Source organism: Triticum aestivum, chromosome 1B (genome assembly GCF_018294505.1).
Source record: "Triticum aestivum cultivar Chinese Spring chromosome 1B, IWGSC CS RefSeq v2.1, whole genome shotgun sequence".
Lineage (NCBI taxonomy): Eukaryota > Viridiplantae > Streptophyta > Magnoliopsida > Poales > Poaceae > Triticum > Triticum aestivum.
The window spans coordinates 276,823,196-276,846,712 of record NC_057795.1 but is presented as its reverse complement, the minus strand read 5'-3'; the positions used below and the strand labels follow the sequence as shown (position 1 = coordinate 276,846,712).

The 23,517-nt window shown below is 46.0% G+C and overlaps 1 protein-coding gene across 2 annotated transcripts; it reads right to left on the bottom strand.

The window, feature by feature from the left end:
* Positions 1-12,386: 12,386 nt before the first annotated feature.
* Positions 12,387-21,351, bottom strand: LOC123119445 (plant intracellular Ras-group-related LRR protein 8). Of its 2 annotated transcripts, XM_044539254.1 has the most exons (10): positions 21,046-21,348; positions 20,862-20,956; positions 19,319-19,480; positions 18,489-18,599; positions 18,304-18,404; positions 15,289-15,426; positions 14,485-14,533; positions 14,277-14,342; positions 13,154-13,273; positions 12,387-12,749 (listed from the first exon to the last, which is right to left on the bottom strand). In XM_044539254.1, the coding sequence occupies exons 1-10, from the start codon at positions 21,200-21,202 to the stop codon at positions 12,627-12,629; spliced, it is 1,122 nt and encodes a 373-aa protein (XP_044395189.1). In that variant the 5' UTR covers positions 21,203-21,348; the 3' UTR covers positions 12,387-12,626. The 2 variants fall into 2 exon arrangements, with proteins under 2 accessions (XP_044395189.1, XP_044395196.1); XM_044539261.1 differs by lacking the exon at positions 13,154-13,273 and having other exon boundaries at positions 21,046-21,351.
* Positions 21,352-23,517: the final 2,166 nt, after the last annotated feature.

Below are 23,517 nucleotides of genomic sequence, written 5' to 3'. Positions count from 1 at the left end.
TGTTTGTCTATGTATTCACACATGTACTAAGTTTCCGGTTAATACAATTCTAGCATGAATAATAAACATTTATCATGAAATAAGGAAATAAATAATAACTTTATTATTGCTTCTAGGGCATATTTCCTTCAATATGTATATGACATGAAGAAAGCAATAGCAATAAAACTGAACGATCAATATGCTAAGCTAATGGATGGGTCTTGTCCATCACATCATTCTCCTAATCATGTGATCCCGTTCATCAAATGACAACACATGTCTATGGTTAGGAAACTTAACCATCTTTGATCAATGAGCTAGTCTAGTAGAGGCTTACTAGGGACATGGTGTTTTGTCTATGTATCCACACATGTATCAGGTTTCCGGTTAATACAATTCATACAATTCTAGCATGAATAATAAAATTTATCATGATATAATGAAATATAAAATAACAACTTTATTATTGCCTCTAGGGCATATTTCCTTCGGATATTACCTCATTAAAAATCATCCAAAATGTGAGCTACAATGTACCAACTGTAGTCATATGCATGGCATAAATGTAACGACCAGACCTCAAACGGTCAAGTCTCTGTGCATCAGTGTCATCCCTGGATCGGTAATGCTGACACGCACAGTACTCGAGGAATTATAACAGAGTTTCAGTCACACACTTATTACATTGAGTCCTCATAAAGAGTATGATTACACAAAATATCATGGCTGAAGGCCATCTAAACTAGATAACTGCGGAAGCTTCGAAGGTAAATGAGTCCATCAACTCCAACGGCATAGCTGAGTGCAAAACAATGACCTATCACACCTTATTCGTTGTCTGAGTAGTCCGCAACATGAGACGTTGCAGCCATGTAGGTCAGCACATTGAATATGCTGGCAGAGTTACACTGTAAAGCAATGGAATGCAAGAACTATATCTACATGCAATATTTGGCTGGTGGAGGCTGTAAGTTTATGATTTTGCATAAAGCTAGTTTTTCCCTACAACAAAGGAATAAATTTATTTAACTACTTCCATGTTGCCCATTATTTGAGAAGGTAACCCCAACTCAAACCCCAGTTAAAAGTATCATCATTAACCCAAAACAAATTAATTAAAGTAACATGATGAGATCACATCAATAGATTTATAACCGGGGACACGGCTAACCATGATTAGTTTATATACTCTGCGGAGGTTTGCGCACTTTTCCCCACAAGACTCGACTACATCCATGATCGGATGATCGAGACATAGCCTTTCTGAAGCATTAATTCTCTACTCCGGGCGGATCGGTACACCTACTTTCCCTTACATCTGCTAGTCCACCTCTTCAAGAGATCACGTAACTTACTCAACTATGCCAGAGCCTATAATGGCTTGTGGCTGCACACGGAAGTTTCTAGCATGAATAATCTTATGATCCCTTTGAGTCTGGGTGGCATTCCGTAGGATAATCACACGGGTACTCCGGAATTTCCAAAAATAGGCAACACTGGGTTCCCCAGGTGCCTCAACCAATCCACCCAGATGTATATTAAAGTTTCCACCTTAATATTATCCATGATTAAATAACTCTCAAACTTTCATGTGTGAATCACGATCCAATCCCCGTCTACGAGCATGGCTAAGCAATAATAAGCATAACGTATATTCCAGGGGTGATCAAAAGGTATTAGGTTCCTACCTCAAGCACTACAACCAAAACCACATGTTCCCGATCCTACTCATGTAAATATTTGAGGGGCAATACTAATGTATAGTAAAAACTGGGTATAAAGGAGTATGATCAAAGTGCAACTCGCCTTGCTGATGATCTGCAAACTCTAGAGATTCGTAGTAACAAGCTTCGCACTTCGGGTAATCTAATGTAGACAAACAATAACATACATAAGCAATCACTCAATCGAAACACGAGAAAACCGAGAAAAGATCCAAATCAAACACAAAACAAGCAAACGGCTTAAACTAACAAGAGTCAAAACCAAACAACAATATTAACATGGGAATTAGATCTTAATAGTAGGTACATGTGATTAGCTACAATTTGCAAAAAGATTCAACTCAAACGGAGCAACGGAACTCAAAATACGAACGAAACAAGATCGTTTACTAATCTGGACTAAACTTCAAATTTTACCGTACAAAAATCATGTTCAAGTTGGTTAACTGGAAGAACAGAATGATACGAAGATTTAGGCACTGGTTTCATCTAATTTGGATAAACGAGTAAAAAGTTATGCTAGTTTAAAGATCAGGGGCTAATTCGCGATAAAAATAATTGCGGATAGGTCCCTCGCTAAAAATAAACTAAAAAGAAAAACGGTAACGAACGAACGTTCGCTAACAGGGACAAACGAACGAATACGTTCGTGAGCAGAGACGTTCGAGTGAACGTTCGTTAAATAGAAACCCTAAAAAAAATAAAAACCGATCTAAAACAAAAACCAAAAAAACCGTAAACGAACCGGCGAACCAGGGCGGTTTTCTACCGGTTCTCGAAGACGGCGGGTTCCGACGGCGAGGCAGGGCTCCGGCGAGACGGCGGCGGCGGTAGGCGAGACGGCAGCGGCGGCAGGTGACGACGATGGCGGCGTGGGCGACGGGTGGTGGCGGCGACGGCGGTGGCGAGGGCGGTGGCGACTCGGGGCTCCAGGAAGGGCCCCGGGGTGCGGCTTATAAGGGAGGGCGAGGCGGCGGCGGGAGGCGGAGTCGGAGTCGGGGAAGGACTCCGGCTTGGGCATGTCGGCGAAGTCAGTGGCGGCGCTAGGCCGGCCTGGCTCGGCTCGGCCTTCGGCCCAGTCGGGCGACGAAGTTTTTTTAAATAATTTCGCCCGAAAGAAAAATTCCTAATAAAATATATTAAAAATCTAAAAATGCCAAAAAAATCACCATCTAAATAAAAAAATTAGAACAAAGTGAACATTTTCTCGCCTAAGAATGCAATTTTCAAAAATACATATTTTTCTAATTCAAATAAAATAGCAAATACAGTACCAATAAAATCATAATGTGATTTCAAAATTCTTTCTCCAATATTTCTCTTAATTTGAAGAAGTCATATTATCTTCTCTCTTTTATTTTTAACATTGGAAATAATTGGAGAGGAAAATAATAAAATTAAATTGATCCTTTCTTCAAATTTGAAATAAATTCAAATATGATTTTTGTGAAACCTCTAACTCTCTCCTTGGGTCCTTGAGTTGCTTAAGATTTCTAGGATCTCAAACAAATGCAAGAATAAATATGATATGCATATGATGACCTATGTATAACATCCAAATTGAAAAAAATGGGATGTTACAGTAGATCTGGACAACTAAGGAGTTAAGAAACAAGTTGAAATTTTTCATAAGAATTGCGGAATTTGTATTTATTTTGATGAGCTTATACAATGATGGACTTTTTTCTTCACGGGGTATATAAAGATGGGTATTTATTCACGGAAAATTCTTGGGTAATGCATATGGCGAAGTTGGTGATGCTAATTTGTGCAATGGGTGCCTTCCCAAAAATACCAAAATTATATATTTTTTGCCTACAAAATAATCTTGCATTTTTTGGAAGTAATCTTACGTCTTAGAATGTAAGAGGTCGCTATAGTCTACAGCCCTTGGATCAAAATTTATAGACAACTTGAAATAGTTTGAAATCATGTTTAAAAAAATGGGACTCCCAAGTCTCACAATAGTCAGCACCATGTGGTCTCAAGAACATGCACACACCTAACCTATCTTAGATGTCTTGTATGTTATCAACTCTCCTCACCACGAGCGACTCCAACAACCGGGGTTTTCACACCTATCATTGGTGTCATCATCGATCTACCATGCCTCATGTAGCCTCAGGACCATGGGGGCGCGGTGGATCCCGTCCCTTGGCGATGAGAGGGCTCCTGCTTCATTCTTATGTGTTTTAAAATTTTGTTTAAGGTTTGTGTCCTGCTTAGGAAGATGAGGAGGTAACGGCTTCCTAAAGATGAAGTAAAATTCTCTTCGCCTAGCCCCCGTCCCAGCGGTGCGACTAGTGTCGTCGAAAGGCATGAAGAGGTATGTCTCCGTTGGATCTCGCAAGATTCGGTCGCTGTTTGTCCTCGTTCATCCGTGTTTGTGTATCTACAGGTTTGATCCTTTTTTTGCGGGGGTAAAGGGAGTTTTTATTGCAAAATGTTAGAGTTACAATCTTGAGGCCACAAATCCTCAATACACGGTGGTACTGAACCCAACCACACAGCAGTAGTACGCTCCGTGCGGCTATAATGGGCCAGACGATCGGCAACTCTATTCTGAAAACGAGAAATCTTCAAAGGAAAAAACTCCCTATTACCAAACAGATCCTTAATCTCCAGCACAAGGTGGCCATAAGCTGATTTACAAAGAGCATTATTGGAAAGACTGGACAAGGCCTCCAAGGAGTCCGACTGCACCACCACCGGGAGGTCCGAGTGTTGTATAGCTAGCGCCATACCTTGCATCAACGCATGTAGTTCCGCCTCCAGCGAGTCGTTGCAGTGAAAGATAAAGCGATACGCTGCGAAGATAATTGTACCATCCGGATTCCTTAGGACCATACCCGCTGCCGCAGTACCATCTTCATGCTGGAAGGAACCATCCACTGAAAGCGCCACCATCCCCACTGCAGGCGCCGGCCAGGGAGCTGTGAGCGGCCGATCAGCACGCACGTTGGGTGGCGCCTCTAGGATAGTCATCTTGCCTTTTATGATCTCATCAGTGGAGTATCTACCCGCCAGCTTGATCGACTTGTAGTAACTGTCCAACATTAGCAAGGACTGACGTACTATCATTCCCATGCATCAAATCATTCCGCATCTGCCAAATCCTCCACACCAACATAATTAGCATGTCCCTTACATCAGCAGTGCATTTGCTCAACAAGGACAAAAACCATTCCTTTCCAGAATTAAGGAGCATATCATCAGTTGGTAATGGCCACCGGCGACGCATGTTCACCCAGAGAGTCCTTGCATGCGTACATACAATCAGCGCATGGTACGTGCACTCTTCCTCAACGCCACAATGAGCACATGTTGATCGCGTTGGCAAGTGTCACCGATGTTTGCACTTTTGTGTAGCCAGTGTACCTGTAACAACCCGCCAAGTGGTGATCTTCATCTTTTGTGGTACATCAGACTTCCAGACGAGGTTCCACAAGGAGCGCTTCCCGTTCGGATTAGTACTGGATGAACCGTTGGTGAAGACAGAATTGTGTGCCTAGGTTGCAAGTCTGTAAGCACTCCTTACCGAAAATAGACCGCTTTTTTCCGGGAACCAGGACAGAAAATCACTGCGCTGCCGGGGGGGTGTTCTAATCTTCAGGATATGCACCACATCCATAGGCCAGAAAGACTCATTCAGTCTGTCCACACGCCAAGCCCCGTTTATATCCAGGAAATCCGACACACGGTTTAGTCGGCAGTTACCTTTGGGAGTAATTGGTCTGAACGAGTCAGGTCTCGGGATCCAAGGATCCCTCCACGTACGAATCGATGCACCATCTCCCACACGCCAAATTGTCCCTTTCTTAACCAGCTCAAGCCCGTGTAGAATTCCCTTCCACACCTTCGAACCACTATTGGGGAAAACAGTGTCCAATAACTGGCCATGTGGGAAGTACTTAGCCTTTAACAATCTTGAGCATAAGCTTTCGGGAGAATCCAGAAGCCTCCACGCTTGTTTGGCTAACAAGGCTTGGTTAAACGATCTCGTGTCACGGAAACCCATGCCCCCCATGGACTTAGGGAGCCTCAGCTTATCCCAACTCATCCATGCCATCTTCCTTTTTCCCTTCTCAACACCCCACCAATATTGGCGGATCATACGCGTGAGTTCGTCGCAAACCGATGCTGGAAGCTTGAACACGCTCATCACATAAGTAGGAATGACCTGGGCAACGGCTTTGATGAGAACCTCTTTATTGCCCGAGGACATATACTGTTCGCTCCAATCCACAAGCCTCTTCCGCAACCGATCTTGAGTAGTTTTAAATCTACCTTTGTGCATTCTTCCTTCAGGGACTGGCAAGCCCAGGTATTTAGGTTCAAAAACCTCTTGCGTGATCTCCAACACATTCTTCACTTTCTGTATAACATTGGGCTGACAATGATTCGAAAAAAGGATGGAACACTTCGACGGATTGATGAGCTGCCCCGTCGCCGATGCATACGTGTTCAACAAGCCTTTTACCAAAGTTGCCTACTGCTCTGTCGCAAGGAAAAACAGAAGAGAATCGTCCGCAAACAGAAGATGAGAAATCTCTGGAGCACTTCTACTTATTTTGACCCCCTGGAGATCATCCTCCCTTGTAGCTTTCTTTATGAGAGAAGAAAGAGCATCAGCTACAAAAAGGAAGAGAAAGGGGGACAGCGGATCACCTTGGCGGAGCCCCCTGGAGGGGGTGAACGCCTCCAATAACTTGCCATTAAACTTTGCCGAATATTTCACCGAAGACACACATGCCATCACACGAAAAATCCAGACCTGAGAAAAGCCCCATTTAGCTAAAGCCTTCTCCAAGAATTCCCAATCCACCCGATCATAGGCCTTGGATAGATCAAGCTTATAGGCACATAAGGCGGGTGAATTGCTTTTTGCTGTCTGGATATGATGAAGACACTCGAATGCAATGATGGAATTGTCAGATATGAGCCTCCCTGGAATAAAGGCGCTTTGGTTTTCGGAAACGAGTCCAGCCAGGAGAGGTCGAAGTCTATTCACCATGCATTTAGAAGCAACCTTATACACCACGTTACACAGACTAATCGGTCTGAAGTCCTTTAACTCCTCTGGATGGGGAACTTTTGGAATCAGTACGATCGCCGTGTCATTAACTCCATCCGGCATAATGCCAGTGATGAAAAAATCCTGCACTACCGCCACAATATCCACCTTTAAGGTTGCCCAGTTTCGCTGATAAAATCTTGCTGGGAAACCATCACACCCCGGGGCTTTTAATGGCCCGATCTGAAAAAGGGCATCCAAAATTTCTGTTTCAGTATACGGTTTACAAAGTGACTCGTTCATCTCATCCGTGACCTTGGGGGTTATACACTCAAGCACTTCCCCTGCTGACAAGGTAGGATTTTTTGTGAAAATCTCCTTGAAGTAGGAGTTCGCCATCCGCTCCATGTCTGATGGGATGCTACACCAAGTACCATCTGCTTTTTGTAGCCACTGAATCAGATTTCAACGAGCTCTCCAAACTGCTCGGCGGTGTAGATACTTTGTGTTGCGCTCACCCTCCTTCAACCAGTCTATACGGGAATGCTGGAGCCACAGCATCTCCTCCCTGTAGAGAAGCTCGTCCAGCTGGTTCATTTTCGACCGTATAAGAGCACGGTCAGCCCCAGACAGTTGCAACTCCGCCAGCTGAGAACGAAGCGACTCGATATCTTTTATGACATTACCAAAATGTGTACTGCTCCACTGTTTCAAATCCTTCATCATCTCCTTCAACGAATTTGCCACCGAGCCAAGGTTGCCGATCGGACGATGCTGATGCCAACTCCTAGCAACCGTGTCCGGCAGTGTGGGATCCCTTTCCCACATGATTTCATAGCGCATCATAGTCGCTCGACGCCGCTTCTCCTGAACCCCTTCCATCTGGATCAAGATGGGGCTATGGTCAGAGCACGACGTTGCGAGGTGGGTTACCCGCGCCGTCGGAAACAAGTCCCGCCAAGCTTCGTCCGCGCATGCCCGGTCCAAAGGGACTTGGACGTCCTAGAGCTTGGCCATTACTGTATGTAATTGGAAAGCCGCAGAAACCAAGGTCCTCTAACTCACACACCTGCAGACAATCCCTGAATGACTCCATTTGTGATTCAGCACGCATGGATCGGGATAGGTGCTCATGCTGCCATAGGACTTCATTGTAGTCACCACAAACCATCCATGGTTTCGTTGAAATAGCACGAAGCCTGCAAAGATGATCCCACATCCGGTGCCTGTTCTCCACTCTCGGTTCACCATACACAAAGGTGCACCTCCAAGTCAAACCGGTGCTCCCCTCTGTGATCCTCACATCAATATATCTAACGCATGAATCCAAAATTGTCACAGCCAACGACTCATCCCAGAAAAGGGCTAAGCCTCCACTTCTTCCGTCACTGTCAACACCATGGAAACCTTTGAGGCCAAGCCTCCATCGCAACTTCTCAATCCTCGAAGAACTTTGTCTAGTCTCGCAAAGGAAGACTAGCTTGGGGTTATTGGCTTTTGAGAGGGCCAACACCTCCCGAACTGTCCGGCGGTCCCCTCCCCCCGGCAGTTCCATGATAGGGCATTCATTGAGTCCGGCGGTCCTCCTCGAGGGAGGCCGCCGATGTATCATTGGTGACGTTTTCCTTAACGAGCTTTGCACGCTTGGAGCTTGACGTGCTACTCGTTGGTGAGCTCGCTGATCCCAACTCTGTTCCACTACCATTGGTAATGGCAAGGACCGGTTTCAGAGCACTGGGTTTCCTGTATACCCTAGCGGTTTCATCCTCCATAATGAGCATCTTCCTAGCATCACGGTCCACTTCCATCCTAGCCACATTGCCCTTTAAAGGACTCGTAGTTGTATCTCTGGTCTCCGGGTCTTGATCTTGCTTAGCTGATCTTGGAGTACCTGTCGGGCTACTCGGCCTCCCCTGACGACGAGGAGCAGCCGGATTGCTACTATTGAGATCGGACCTGTAGCTATTCGGGCCATCGGCATACAGCCACTCCCCGTACTTGAGCTTCGTTGCATCATGAATTCCCAGACCGCACTCCTTATAATCATGACTGATCAAACCGCACGCCTTGCAGAAACGGGCCAATTTCTCGTAGCGCACCAAATATACCTGGCGCTCCTTGGCTCGGACAATGCTCACAAACTTCGTAAGGGGTTTTTGAATATCATGATTTACCCTCACTCTTACGTAATCCCCATGGGTGTTCCCGTTCAGACGCATCTCCATTATTTCCCCCGCACCCTTCAACAATTTCTCTACGATGTTTTCTTTGCAAAAAGGGTCAGGCAGCTTGTGGATCTGTAGCCAGATTGGCATATGATCGAACACGACTTCATCAGCCCTACTGAACCCATCATACGGACATAGTAGTACTGCCATGTTACGGAAGATCCATGGCCCTTGCCCCATGATGCGTTCCCAATCACCCAAACAGGAAGCTTGAACAACAAATCTATTAGGACCAACCGGTCTGAATCTCACCAATTGCGCAGGGTTCCAAGCGGCCCTCATGTCCTTGTAGAAAGCCGATGGAGAGAAATTTTTCTCGGTGTGCACCCTCGCGAGGGCAAGCCACCGGATGCTTTCCTTGATCACCGGATCATCCTCGTCAATTTCCACATCATTGAACTCTTCCTCATTGAGATCTAGCTGGTCGAAAAACTCTTCCAGATTAGGGTTAGCGGTCGCCGAGGCGCCGCCGCTCGTGGCCGAGATGGCATCCTCTAGGGAGGCCATCGAAGCGCAGACAACGGAGCCCGCTCGACGGATGCCGGCGGGTACGTAGGTGGGTGGAGTAAGGACTCGGGGCGATTGGATCACCGCCGAGGAGAAAAACCCTAGTCGCAGGAGCCTAGGGGGAAACTGCAATACTCTTACAGGTTTGATCCTTTTGATCCATGCTTTTCTTCATCGGCGGCGGTTGCTGTTTTGGTGCTTTGGTCCTTTGGGCCTTAGCATGATGACTTTCCGACTATTTACTAGAATAAGGTTTGGCTAGCTCCAGTGAAAGAGGAACGATGACGTTGGCGCGCCTTTGGCTGGCTCTAATGGTTGTAGTCATCGGTAGGTGGTCTGGACATGGATGTAATTTGTTATTTCTAGTGTTCTTTGTACTACCATGATATTTAATGAAAAGATCAAAAGTTTTTTCAGAAAAAGCATGCACAAACATATAGCACTATTTCAAAACAAAAGAAGACACACAGTACCGGGTTTTTCCACATGTAAATATCGCTTCTTTTGAAACTCCACGGCACTACCGAACACATGAATACTCTGCGCACGCTTATGTGCAAACAACAGATGTGTGATGTGCTTATGATAGTAGTATAATTGTTTTCCTCGTTTATTTAAGATATGACACTTTTCTTTGGATCCGGATATTCAGTGAACGCCTGATTTTTAGGCATGGCAAAACGTACGTTTTCATGGTAAGTTGTGTGCGTGTCAAGAATGGCAAGTTTAATTGCCGAGAATGGCAAATTTATCTCAGTTCATTTTTTACCGGAAAATTGCCGTGCTTGCAAACTAAATTTGTCATTCTCGTGCCAATATAAATTGCCATGCCTATATATCTGACGTCAGATTTTCAGCCTTTTCATTCTATTTTGTCAAAGAAACTGAGGCAATATAATAGTGGCTTTTACTGATAGATCAATTGCAGGATAAGACCGCCAGAGGTTTCGTGCTTGCAAGCTGGAGTAGAGCGCCTCGAGGTATGTAAGATAAAATATGACCTTTGCTGGTAGAATTCGGAAGCAGAGTGGACTTGAGAATTATTGTATGGTTGTACATCGCATGTTTCTCACGGAAATGCTAACCTTCAAAGTAAGTATGCCAATAAGAAGCAACAAATGCATTGCTCTCAGAGGGCCAAGAAAGATGCACGTTTTCTTGGACGGCGACGGCGGCAAGGATTAGTCGTCATCAGAGGACAGATCCAATCTGGTCGTTGGCGACCTCGTTTTCAAAACAACGAAACCTACTGCTGAGAACAACATCCAGGGGTTGCAACGGCAATGCTGCCCACAGGCCACAGCGAACAAATTACAGTGCCGAACAGTTATGAACAATGCTGACCATAGACTGGTAGTCTGACATCGTATGCTATCAGAGTAGGTGAAAACCTTTTGGAGTGCAAGAAGAGAAATTGACATCGAATTGCTTTAGGTCTACTCACTGAATACAGCTTCAGTTTTAAGGTGTCGCTAGCCGGCGACTAGACAGCGAAAGAGGGAAATTTAACGGCATGCGAAGAACACAAGAATATCAGGTGAAGACATGGAAAATTGAGTAGATTGATGGGGAATTCGTCTGTTTGGCCAGATATTGATGTTGCTTGATGAGACTCTGAGGAGACGAGGAAATGGACTTTTAGTGCTCAACCCCATTGCTGTAGCGTTTCCCGCTCTTGTTTGTTGAAATGGTTTTATTTCAGGATATACCCTTAGACATTCGTTTGCTCATTTTGGTAGCCATTTATTTTGCTCGAATGGCTGGACCACAAGGCATGTTCTCGAAGACAACTTTTTCATGTCGAGTTGATTGCATGAGTCACGGCCACTGCTTCTCCGGGTATGACGACGAAACAAGTTCAAACAATAACAGTGTTGTTCATTGCACAGATTAGGACAGCGGATGGCCTCACGGTCGCCCACGTGAACGAATTCGTCATCATTTGGACTAAGATAAGCGAAAACTGAGCTTGGCACAAATGAGGTTGATAAGATCACATGGAAATTCACCGCCGATGGACAATACACAGCATCCTTCGTCTACAAGATTAGAATAATCAAATAGACAATCGGTAATCATTTGGAAGCATCTGAAAAGTTCTGGTGAAGTAACTCCTTGCAGTAAAATCTACCCACCCGAATTCAAGTCTAGACTTGATACATGTTCCACCTTACGTTAATTTTTCTCACCACCACTATTCGTCTCTCCTTCCACCCTTCATCATTTTTTCCGGATTTCCATGTCAATCCGGTTTTCACAAAAATGATTTTTGATAACCCAATAAATCAGATCAAGCTATTGTATAGCACTAAATTCATGATCACCCAACAAATTGGTTTTTTAGGGTAAAACCTAACGCCGGTTAGACATCTTTTGTAATCCAACAAATAGCAATAAATTCATGCTCTGTAAACAATTTATTTATAAATGTAAGATGTTTTGGCAGTTTAAATCTCTTATCTTTGGTAAACTAGTAGTAAAACAGATCAATGGGCACATCTATTTTTGTCAGTTTAAATAATGACATAATGTATATAAGTATTTTATAACCAAAACATAATCCTATTTTATTTTGTCCATTTTTACATTAAGATTTGTTCGGCATGGTTATCTTATTGCGTTAAAAAATATTTGTGTTCTGTCATCCGCTTATGCTTCGTCCAATCTTACATCCATTCTCCCCTCACTCTCCCGTTTTGATTCTTTTTGTCTCATCTCAAGTCTTTTTACATGAATTTTCCTGAAACTGCCTTAACTGCATCCACCTATTATTAACTTACCAAACAAAATTATTCTTTCTTTCATAAGCCAATAAGTGCTTACCAAATAAAATAATATTTTTTACACAATCAGGTTAATATGGGCAGATAATTAAAGTACTAGAAAAATTCCAATCACGGTTGCAACGCATAGGCAATCTTCTAGTGTTTCTAAAGAAATCTTGAAAGTTCTTGATAAGTTATGAATGCTGGGGATGCAAATGCTCTGATAATGTTTAACAGGTAGCCACCACTTTTCATCACTTGGCACTAAAATGTAATGAAATGAGAGGAATAAACAAATACACAACCAAAATGTGAGGAATAATATCAGCTCCGTGTCTGTGTTCAATTCTAGAATAATTCTGGGACAATATTGGAAGCGCAAAACCCTGTCTGTAATAAGAAACACTTATGCATGCCGGTTATCATCATCCGCACCCTCGTCGAAAACACCTGATGATCCCACACGAAAATCCAGCTGCTTTTGATACTTCTGCCGCCTACGTTCATCAAACTCCTCCCAGCCCTCCATCTGCTCGTATAAAGTAAAATAACATTACCACCATAAAATATCTACGTCAGAGCCAAGGCCAAACAGGCAGTACGGTAGAGGATTTAATCATATTTCAGTTAAAATGTAAGAAATAGCATCGATATAGAACAAATAGTGTACTTATCAACAAGTGGTATAAACATGGAAACTATATTATGTGGAAGTGTCCCAGGGCGAACCCAGCTATAGAAAGCAGCAGTAAGAGAGATTGCAGAAACAAACAGAGCTTGGATGGTGAAACTGAATTTTCCTATTCCAAATGTAAGTATGTATTCGGTCAGAAAAAATGTATGTATATAGCCATCTTAATTCCACTGGAGTGATGATGATAACAAACAAAACTACCTATGTGTGAAGGTTTCAACCTTTCTGTGAACTTATACCTGTCGAAGAATGTCATTTGTGATTCCAGTGCCATGGAGATCAAGTGTAGTAAGCCGCCAGCACTTCTTGAATAAAGTTGGCGGTAGGGAATTAAGGCCATTGTTCCTTAGATGCAGAGTCTGTTGGAAGTAACTTCTTACAAACATCGAATAGTACGGTATGTTCTCTTCAGTATAAATGTCGCCAAGATTAAAAAGAAGAGGCGAGCAAATAGAGAATAGAAATGTGCAACACGGTTACACAAGAGACAAGAGACAAATAATTTTCTGTTTTCACCAGAAGATAGCAAGTATTGACCGAATAAAACAAAACTAGTCGTCCATTCCATGCACTAATTTAGTAAATATATCATGCAGTATCACCAAAGCCTAAACATTTATGACTTTCTCGACTCTCAAGTAATTAAACAAGAGTTTAGTGAATGATTCTGTAAGAAACAAAGAGTTAACTCACATGCTCAGCCTACGTGAGATCAAAAACATCGATTGATCTTGAAGCCTTTTATCCCAAACAAGTTGGGGTAGGCTAGATATGAAACCCTTTCACGAGGACTTCCCAGGAGGTCACCCATCCTAGTACTACTCTCGCCCAAATGGGTTTCATACCCAAAAAACTGGCTAGTTTTTTTGTTGGCTCGCCAAGCCTATCACAACCCTTAGATATGAAACCCTTTTACGAGGACTTCCCAGGAGGTCACCCATCCTAGTACTACTCTCGCTCAAATGGGTTTCATACCTATGGGACTGGCTAGTTTTTACGTTGGCTCGCCAAGCCTATCACAACCCTCCTCCTTTACCCGGGCTTGGGACCGGCTATGCCTAGAAGACATAGGTGGAGTTGTGAGATCAAAAACATCATGAAGGAATAATTCACATCAATAACGGTTGACTTTGTTGTGCTATTATGTTATGCACAAGAATAATTACTGCATTCAATTAAGCATCTGCATTTTTAGAGTCATCACGATTGGACATTTATTGTTGTGACATTTAACTCAGATGTTGTGGTAAGCCCCTTCAGAGTTTTATTTCATAGTAGGAGTACATTTTAGTAATACACATATATATAGCCAGTGATTGGGAATGCATCTTCCCATGTAGGTATAGGCGGTTAGGCACATACCTTCAGATTGTGAAGGTTTCCGCAAGCCTTTGGTAGTTCGGCTAAAAGATTTGATGATAAGTCCACCTGATGAAGTCAAAACTTTGGTGAACTAAAACTGCCAACTGCAAAGCTCAGAAGAGTTCATGAGGCGTTTGCTTCGAAGGATCACTGTATGCTAGGATAGGTGGGTGCTTCACTGGAGAAAGAGAGAAGAGAAAGCACACACCTCAAAGAGAGATTCACAATCGCCTATAGAGGAAGGCAGCGAAGTTATCCTGTTAACAAATCAAAATGATGTAGTGTGAAAGATCAGGATACCTTTCAATTTTCAGATCAAACAGTACCACCATAATTTCCATTGGATGCTACAAGTATAACACATGACAACATTTAAGAACAATAGAATATTCATAGAACAATAGAATGTTCATAGAACATTCTATTGCAGAGCAACTTACAAGATGCAACGACTATTAAAAAATTATCAAACTGCCACCACGAAAGCTCATGTTTTTCCCCTTCATTCTAATCCTATAAACTACAATGAGAACAGCAGAAAATTAAGAATTTAGCATATAGATCGTCCCTCTTCCCAGTAACCTCATATTACTTCCCAAATTTAATATACAGCATCTATCTGTAGTAAGCAGGCATATACATAAGTAAAAAGTGTGAATACTGATGTACTACAGAACAGCAGAAAATTAAGAATTTAGCATACAGCACGTCCCTCTTCCCAGTAACCTCGTATTACTTCCCAAATTTAATATACAACATCTATTTAGTACTCCCTCCGTCCCAAAATTCTTGTCTTAGATTCGTCTAGATACGGATGTATCTAATACTAAAACGTGACTCGATACATCCGTATTTAGACAAATTTAAGACAAGAATTTTGGGACGGAGGGAGTAGTAAGCAGGCATATACATAAGTAAAACATGTGAATACTGATGTTAGCATATCAAAACATCAGATAACATCACTGAGGGTACTGCAAGTCTAGTAAGTGGCAAGTTTAGCACACACTACCTATTATTATTTGCTATAAGAATCTCTAGCTGCTTCAGCAAACCTATTTCAACAGGTAGGCTGCCAAGCATGTTATTTGCAATGCGAAGTTCACGTAGAAAAGTCAATGTGCCCAAACTCGGAGGTAAAGTGACCAATCTGCAATATAATGAAAAAGGTTATAAACTGAAGCATCTTGTGATCCTGAGTACCAAAGATGCTTGTCAAAACATACAAAGATCAGGTTGTTTAGTCTTCCAGACAAAAGTCAATGCAATAGAGGTATTTTGTTCAAATGAGAACTATGAACCTTTCTATTGGCAGGTAAATTTGCACATACATCTCGAGAGTAGGAGCAAAGCCCAGTGACAAATTCTTTAAATAGGTATTAACGAAGAGCCAGATCATGAACAAGAATGCAGTGGTTATTTCATAACCCAAACTAAAATAATTACTTTTAATTGTCCCATTAACCACGAAACTTATTAGATAGATACACAAACTGCACCAGATGATTATGAAACTACAGGATTCCATCAAAGATGATTCGAGAAAAACCAAGCTACTGGATTATAAAATACATTCTTCCAATGTTATTTCAATTAATGCATTCTGCATGTTTCAGTTTTGTGTCAAACATTGGTTGCTCTCAATCAATGGTAAGAGTTGGTGGTAGGAACTAGATCCCTACCAGGGTGTGGTCTCAGGTTGTAGGGGTGGAAGGAGGGATGGCGTGGAGGAAGGCGTGGTCGCCGGCGCTTGGGCGCCGTCGTTGCGTGCGCGCGCGTGCGAGAGAGAGAGAGAGAGAGAGAGAGAGAGAAAGAGAGAGAGAGAGAGAGAGAGAGAGAGAGCAGGGGCGGCGGCTAGGGTTAGGTCTCCCGGCTCCCTAAGGAAGCCGAGCAAATATGATTGCTTCTTGCTTAATCCCAAAATGGGTCCTTACACGAGTTTATATAATCCTTCTAATAAGATATTGGGCTAAGCCCCTAATAACGATAAGATAAACTGGGCCACGACTAACTGGGCTAAGCCCCTAATATATATGCCGGTCATAACATCTCTCCCCGCCTGCACAAACAGCTCGTCCTCGAGCTGGAAGGCGGGGAAGATCAACGGTCGCCAAACACCTCCGCGTCAACTGGGGCGGGCTGGTCGCCGAGCCCGGCAGCGGCGGGGTCCTCCGCAATGTAGTCTGCAGCCTCCAGGTAGAAGAGTCGTGGGCAGACGTGGCCCGGTACGTAGGGCTCGTCGCAGTTGAAGCACAACCCTTGGCGGCGACGCTCGAGTTGCTCGGCCGGGGTGAGCCGGTGGAACGGGTGTGCCGCAGCCGTGGCAAGGGGCGCCGCGGAAGCCTCGGCAGGCCGACCCCGCGCGGGAACTTCCGGCCAGGGTGGCAGCCCAGCGGCCCGGGGCGGTGGCTCCTACTGGATGGCCACTGCGCGACGCTCGAACGCGTGGGCGTAGTACATGGCCGTCTGGAGGACCTGTGGCCCGCGCATCTCCACGTCCACGCGGATGTGGTCCGGTAGGCCGCCGACGAAGAGCTCAGCCCACTAACGAGCCGAAACACCGGGGGCATGGCACGCCAGTGCCTGGAAGCGGTCGGCGAAGTCTTGCACCGAGGTGAGGAACGGAAGACGCCCAAGCTCCGCCAGACGGCTCCCGTATAGGCGGACCGAAGTGCAAGAGGCACAAATCGCGAAAGCGCTCCCATGGTGGCATGCCGCCTTCGTCCTGTTCGAGGGCGTAGTACCACATCTGTGCGGCTCCTCGGAGATGATACGAGGCGATCCAGGTGCGGTCGGATGCGAGTGTGCGCTGTCCCCTGAAAAATTGGTCGCATTGGTTGAGCCAATTCAGGGGGTCGACGTGCCGTCGTAGGTCGCGAACTCCAGCTTGGAGAATCTCGGCGGCGTCTGGATGTGGACGACGGGCGGGTGCGCCTCATCAACACGGTGCAGCGAGGATGACGGGTCCGAGTAGGCAGGCATCAGGGTGCCGCCCTGGAACAGGGGCCCGTCGACGCTGGCGAAGTGCTCGGCGTAGCCCGAGGACCCGCCAAACTGCATGGTCGGGTGCGTCGCCGGCGGTGGCAGCACGTGCGGCCCGATGAGGCCGTCGTGTAGACCGGCTCAAGGGACCCAGCGAGCTAGGCCGGTAACGAAGACGGCGACGGGGGAAACCGGACCTGGTGGATGGGCAGCCCCGGGCCCGTCGTTGGGATGCCCAAGGCCGCGGTTGCCGGTGGCGGCGGCTGCAGCTGTTGCCCCTGCTGCATGGTGGAGGCGCCGGGGTTCTTCGCTGGTGGCGGCTGCCACAGCAGCTGCTGCATGGCGGCGGCGACGAGGGTCGCCGAGGACGGGGCTGCTGCAGCGACGGGGCGGTGGCGAAGGGCACATGCGGCTGCGGCCCATAGGATCTCGCGGGGAACGTGTAGATGCCCGTGACCGCCCGGGTGAGATCCCGGATGGCAGCCGTCATCTCCTCCGGGGTGAAGATGACGGGGACGGGCGCGGCGGAGGTGACCAGCACCGGCTCTAATACCAAATTGGTAGGAACCAGATCCCTACCAGGGCGTGGTCTCAGGTTGTAGGGGTGGAAGGAGGGATGGCGTGGAGGAAGGCATGGTCGCCAGCGCTGGGGCGGCGGCTAGGGTTAGGTCTCCCGGCTCCCTAAGGAAGCCGAGCAAATATGATTGCTTCTTGCTTAATCCCAAAACGGGTCCTTACACGAGTTTATATAATCCTCCTAATAAGATAATTGGGCTAAGCCCCTAATAACGATAAGATAAACTGGGCCACAACTAACTGGGCTAAGCCCCTAATATGCCGGTCATAACAGTTGGCGAGTCAAAAAGATATATATGAAATAGGAGCAACTTTCACAAGTGGGTGGTAGCAGCAAACATATACAAGATGGGGGAATGTAATAATTTTCAGGAGATTATAAATGACTCAAGATTGTTCGTGTCCACTTGCAGCATAACAAATATTCACAGTATGAATAACACAACAGGATTTGAAAATTCAGACCTACCGATTTTGGCTTAAAGATAAAACTGTTAATGTATCAACACATGATAGACCTTCCCAGCTGATGCCCCCATCAGATATGTCATTGGCGGTTAGCAACAATTTCTACACGATGAAATGACGATATTTTCAACTATACCTCCTTATAAAGAAATCCATCAATGAATTTTTTTTGGAAACAACAATTACATTTAATGATTTAAGGGCAGCAATTTTCTGTGGAATTGCTTCAATTGAGTTGTTACAGACATCTAGTACTCGTATGGAGGAGCCACAGTCCCAGACTTCCTCAGGCACTGCCTGCATCCCAAATTACAACCAACGAGAAAAATTAGGTATTCAAAACATAAAAGAAAATTTGTAATTCAGAAGGCAAGAGGTAAAGGACGGGTCATCGGTGTAACAATAGAATAAAAGCATTCCATGATGATTAAAAAAAGGCTTGCTTCATCACGTGGTGTCTTGGAGAATGGAGTTGAACCTGGTAATGTAACATTTGCACATATCCTACATAACTAAGTAGGTGATCCACTCCCTCAAAAAAAAAAGTAGGTGATCCACACTAACATATTTATCTCAACATGCAACCATGCATGCAAAAAGGCTCAATTTTTTTAATTATATTTATGCTATTTATATTCAATAAATAGTTTATAATTATAAAATAATTATATGTACTTTCAGTTTAGTTCTTATAATATTAATCCAAATCGAAATATATTGCAAGCAATTCCAATAGCAACGCGCGGCAACTAGCACAATAGACGGTATATACCTCAAGTCAGTCTACCAACATGAAAAGAACCTTATGTCAGGACTTCTTTCAATATTTCGTCTGGGCTCTACTCAACACAAAAACAACTATTAACCACTGATTGTATTAACGCACCGTTAATTGACACGGGAACTTCCACTTTTTTCATAGAAAGGCAGTTACTGAAGTTTGATAAACGTCAAATCACAGCTATTATATGTTGCTTTGAATTTGCAAAGATACTGAAACAAGTTGAATCAGATACCTTCAAGCTGGAACCAGATAAAGCAATGACACCTGTTATTTTCCAACGCTCCGCTCGGCTTTTGCTGATAATCTCCGGTTTTAGTGTTTGATTATCCTTAACATTTGAGGTTCTTTTTGCACTTGCTGCAAGACCACTGCTATTCTTAGTGATGGGGCCTTCCTGTGAAAAGTAGTGCACAGGTAAGTTGATTGTGACAAACTACTCCATAGATAACATGTATGACATGCTTTTACAATCGACTCCTAATGAAATTTCAGCATTGCCATGTGGTGACATGGCAGGAACTATGACTTCGCAGAAATTTCCCCTAAACATCAGAAAACCCCAATGATTCAAAGGTGAGGGCATCAAACTGAAGAATGAATGAAAATCAAGCTCCTCATCCTACTAACGTTGAGCATAACAAAAAATTCCGGTCCGTATTGACTTTCGAGTAACCAAAAATTCCGCGCGGTTGCGCCTGGCGTGGTGGCGGCGGCCACTGGTGGAGCGGCGTCGGCCCCCCTTCGGCGGGTGGCTGATGCAGATGCGGGGAGCGCCGCTCCTGGCCGCTTGGGCGGCGGATCGGCGGCGAGCGTGGCTGGCTCCTGGGGATTCCCCGTTTGCCCTTGGAGCAGATCTGGCGATGGTGCTTCCTCTCGGGGGATGGATTGGGGGGAACCCCTTGGCTGTTCGCTGCGGCCACGATGCCGGCGGCGCTCCGGCGTCGTTCCCCTTCTTGAAGGCGGCTTCGCAATCCCCCCCTCGCCCTTCCTTCCTCGTCCCGGGTGAAAGCCCCAAATCTCCGGATTGGGTGGTGACGGCGCTCCGGCGTCGTTTTTCTTCTTGAAGACACCACCTTGGTGCGGCGAGTGGTGGTCGAGGCCTTGGCACGGGGGGTGGCTGCCGGATATCGTCAGTGGTGTCCATGCTCGGCCACTTGCGGTTGAAGTTGGCGCCGGCGCGCGGCGTTGGTGATGCTCAGTGGTGCGGCTGCCTGGTGCGGTAGTTGTGTTTGGCGTCCCCTCCCGGCAACCTGTTGGTCCTGGTCATGCGAGCTCAGGGGTGAGCGACTCTGCCTGTCGACGGCGTAGTGTCCTCCGATCCAGGACTAGAGGGCAGGGGGCTCTCTTCGGAGGTAGAGACGGATGGCGGACCGGATGGCTTAGCTCAAGGGGGATGACGGAGCGTGACAATCCTCCTGCAGCGGGATCTACCTCGGCTCAGCCGCGGCGTGTGTTGGCTCCTGTTCGCCGAGGGCTTCGATATTCAAGCTTGTGCTTGGTGCATTCGGGTCTTGTTAGTGGCTCCTTTGGTATCTTGTATCTTTGCCGTTTTTAGTTTTTTCTCCTTTTCTTCTTCTCTTTCTTTGGGCTTGATGTGCTGCTCGCCCCAGCATTGCGATGTGTCAATGGTGGTTTGCTTTGGAATACAAAGCGGGGGAAACCCTTTTTCGGTAAAAGCACATGACTGAAATCGAACTTCTGCAGGTTCATTGCTAAAGATCTGAAGAAAATAACGGGAGATAGAACAGATTAGAGAAGAAACCAAGGTGATTTACCCCCTGATGAAGACCCTGCGAAGCGATGAGCATGACCTTGGATCTGTCCCCAACCTGCATCGAGCTCAGACTCGCGGCGTCGGCAAGAACTTTTCCTGGAATCGCAAGGAAAGTAAGAGAAAAAGCAAAAGGGATAACCCAAAGCAAATTCCCGTTCAGGCGGTAAGGGTTTGGGATTCGGTGCCTTTGCAGATGAGTTTCTGGCCGCGGGGAAGAACGTTGGTTAGCGGCTGGAGGAGGAGCTTCAGCTCCGCGGTGGAGGCGGATGTCGGGAGTTCCACCGGAATGGTTCGGCCGGCGAACTTCACCTGGACGGTGATGGTGGGCGGCGAGCTCTCCATGGCTTGTTTCCCTGCTGCTCGATCGAGCGAACGCAACTTTTTTTTTTGGATCAATCGAGCGAACGCAACTGAACCACCCTTTCCGCCTGCTCGTTTAGGGCGTGGTTGGTTACATTACCGATTCAGCCTAGACCGGCGAGGCTGGCTCTACTGAGCTCGTTCGAGGGAATGCACGCTAAAAAATCCACATGCATATAGTTTGGTTGTCTGCATGTTACTAGTTGCATGAGATAATCATTTTTAACCCAGCATTTGATTGCCCGCGTTGCATTAGGTGCACATGTAACATGGTGTTTGATTGCAACCTGCATAAGGTATTGTCACCACTTCTAACTAGTGATGACCTTACCACGTACAATCTGAACATAGTGTCAGCTAGTTAAATAAATGACAGTTCATCCTAACTACAATCAAATGGCAGTTCAAATTATTAAGAGCCATTGGCTAAATAGGGGATAGTTCATCGGTGTTGTTGTTTCATCTTCCCCTTTATCTTCCTCTTCTGCTTATGTTGCTGCTGCTGCTTCCTCTTCTTCAAATCCCGCATTGACCTCTGTTAAGCCACATTGCCTCTGCCCACTTCAATCTTTTGTTCTTCCAAGCGTCATTGTCAAGTGCCTCCACACCATGGTCAGAGCTAACAACATCGTCAGGCTCGACCTCTTCCTCCTCAGGCACGCGTTCATCAAAGCCCCGCTGGAGGATCCAGTTATGCAGAATGCAACAAGTAAGAACTAGCTTAACTTGAGTGGAGTATGGGTGGAATGGCTTCTGATCCAGGATCTTAAACCTATTCTTCAGAGCTCCAAATGCCCTCTCAACAGTTACTCTAAGGCTGGAGTGTCTGAGATTAAACAGCTCATGTGCAGTCCTAGAAAAGTTCCTACCAGAGAACTCGTTGAGATGGTACCTTGTTTTCCTGAAGGGTGGAAGAATACCCGGCCGACATGCATAGCCAGCATCTCCAAGGTAGAACTTGTCGTCGGGGATGTTGATCCTATCAGGTCGACTCATGCTGTCAGTGAGAATGTTTGCATCATGCGCTGATCCCTCCCAGCCAGCCAGCACATATGTGAACTTTAGATCAAAGTCAACAGCAGCAAGCACATTCTGGCTTGTGTAGTGCTTCCTCCCCCTGTATGCTGCAGACTGTGACCTAGGAACTCTGGCAATGACATGAGTACCATCTATTGCCCCAATGCAATCCTGAAAATGGCATCACTAGCCTGTGTTAGTGCTGAACTTGGACAATATAAGCATATCAAGTCATGAAAAGTGTATATTGTCAATGCTCACCTTGAAGTATGGATACCATCTTGGGCTTCCGTGAATCTTGGGTGGAGTCTGGCCAGATGGTCTCCTGATCATCTCTCCTCTAAGCTCCCCAACAGCAAAAAGCACATGCTTGAAGTACCTAGAGATGGTCTCCATTGATCTCCTGAACGTGTTGTGAATGACCCTGAACCTCTGGTTATGGCCAACAACATGGAGGAACATGGCCACTTGTTCTTCGACACTGATGTTGATGCTATCTTGTAACAGGCCCCTGCTCCCGAAGGTCTCGACAAGTCTGTCAAATGGTGCTCTTTTCATTCTAAGCATACACAAAGCCTCGACGTCATTGCAGTTGTAGATGTAGTTCAGATTTTGGATCCTCTCCTGTTCCCAGGAAAACAATGGACCATAGCGGATCAACGGTCTCCCAGCATGACGAACAGCTCTCTGGTGCATGAACATGACCCATGCCTGAATCACACTAATCAGTGCTGCTGCCTGGATTATCAGCCTCATCTGTGCGTCCATAACCTAGTCGACATCGACGGTTCGTTCAGTGGGAAATCGATCCTACACCTAGCTTAAAGGCCTAACCACTGAGCTAACAAAGGGGGGAGGGGGTGCTGCTTACCGGCATCGGAGATGAGGACGGCGTAGGGGGAGCCATGGCACAGACTAGGTCGACCATATGGTGGCCAACAGCAAGGGGAGTACCAGATCCGCCGCAAACACCGCCGCCTCTTCCGCCGCCGCTGCCTATAGCGCAGATCTGAAATTGCAGCCGCAGCCGGTGGTGAGGCAGTAGCGAAGAAAGGGGGGTAGTGACTATGGGTGAGCGAGTGAAAGGGGTGAGGCTAATTTGGCACCGGGACGGCGCGCCAGATTTCCATCTCCCGCCATCCCCCCTCGCCCTTGCCTCGCTCCCGCCCGTGCGGCCTCGCACCGCACTCAGCCTGGCTCGCAGAAACTGCCGATCCGAGGGTTTCCAGCGAGCTAGGCACTGGGCTGCTTTGAGAAGCGTGTGATGCAGACCCAACAGG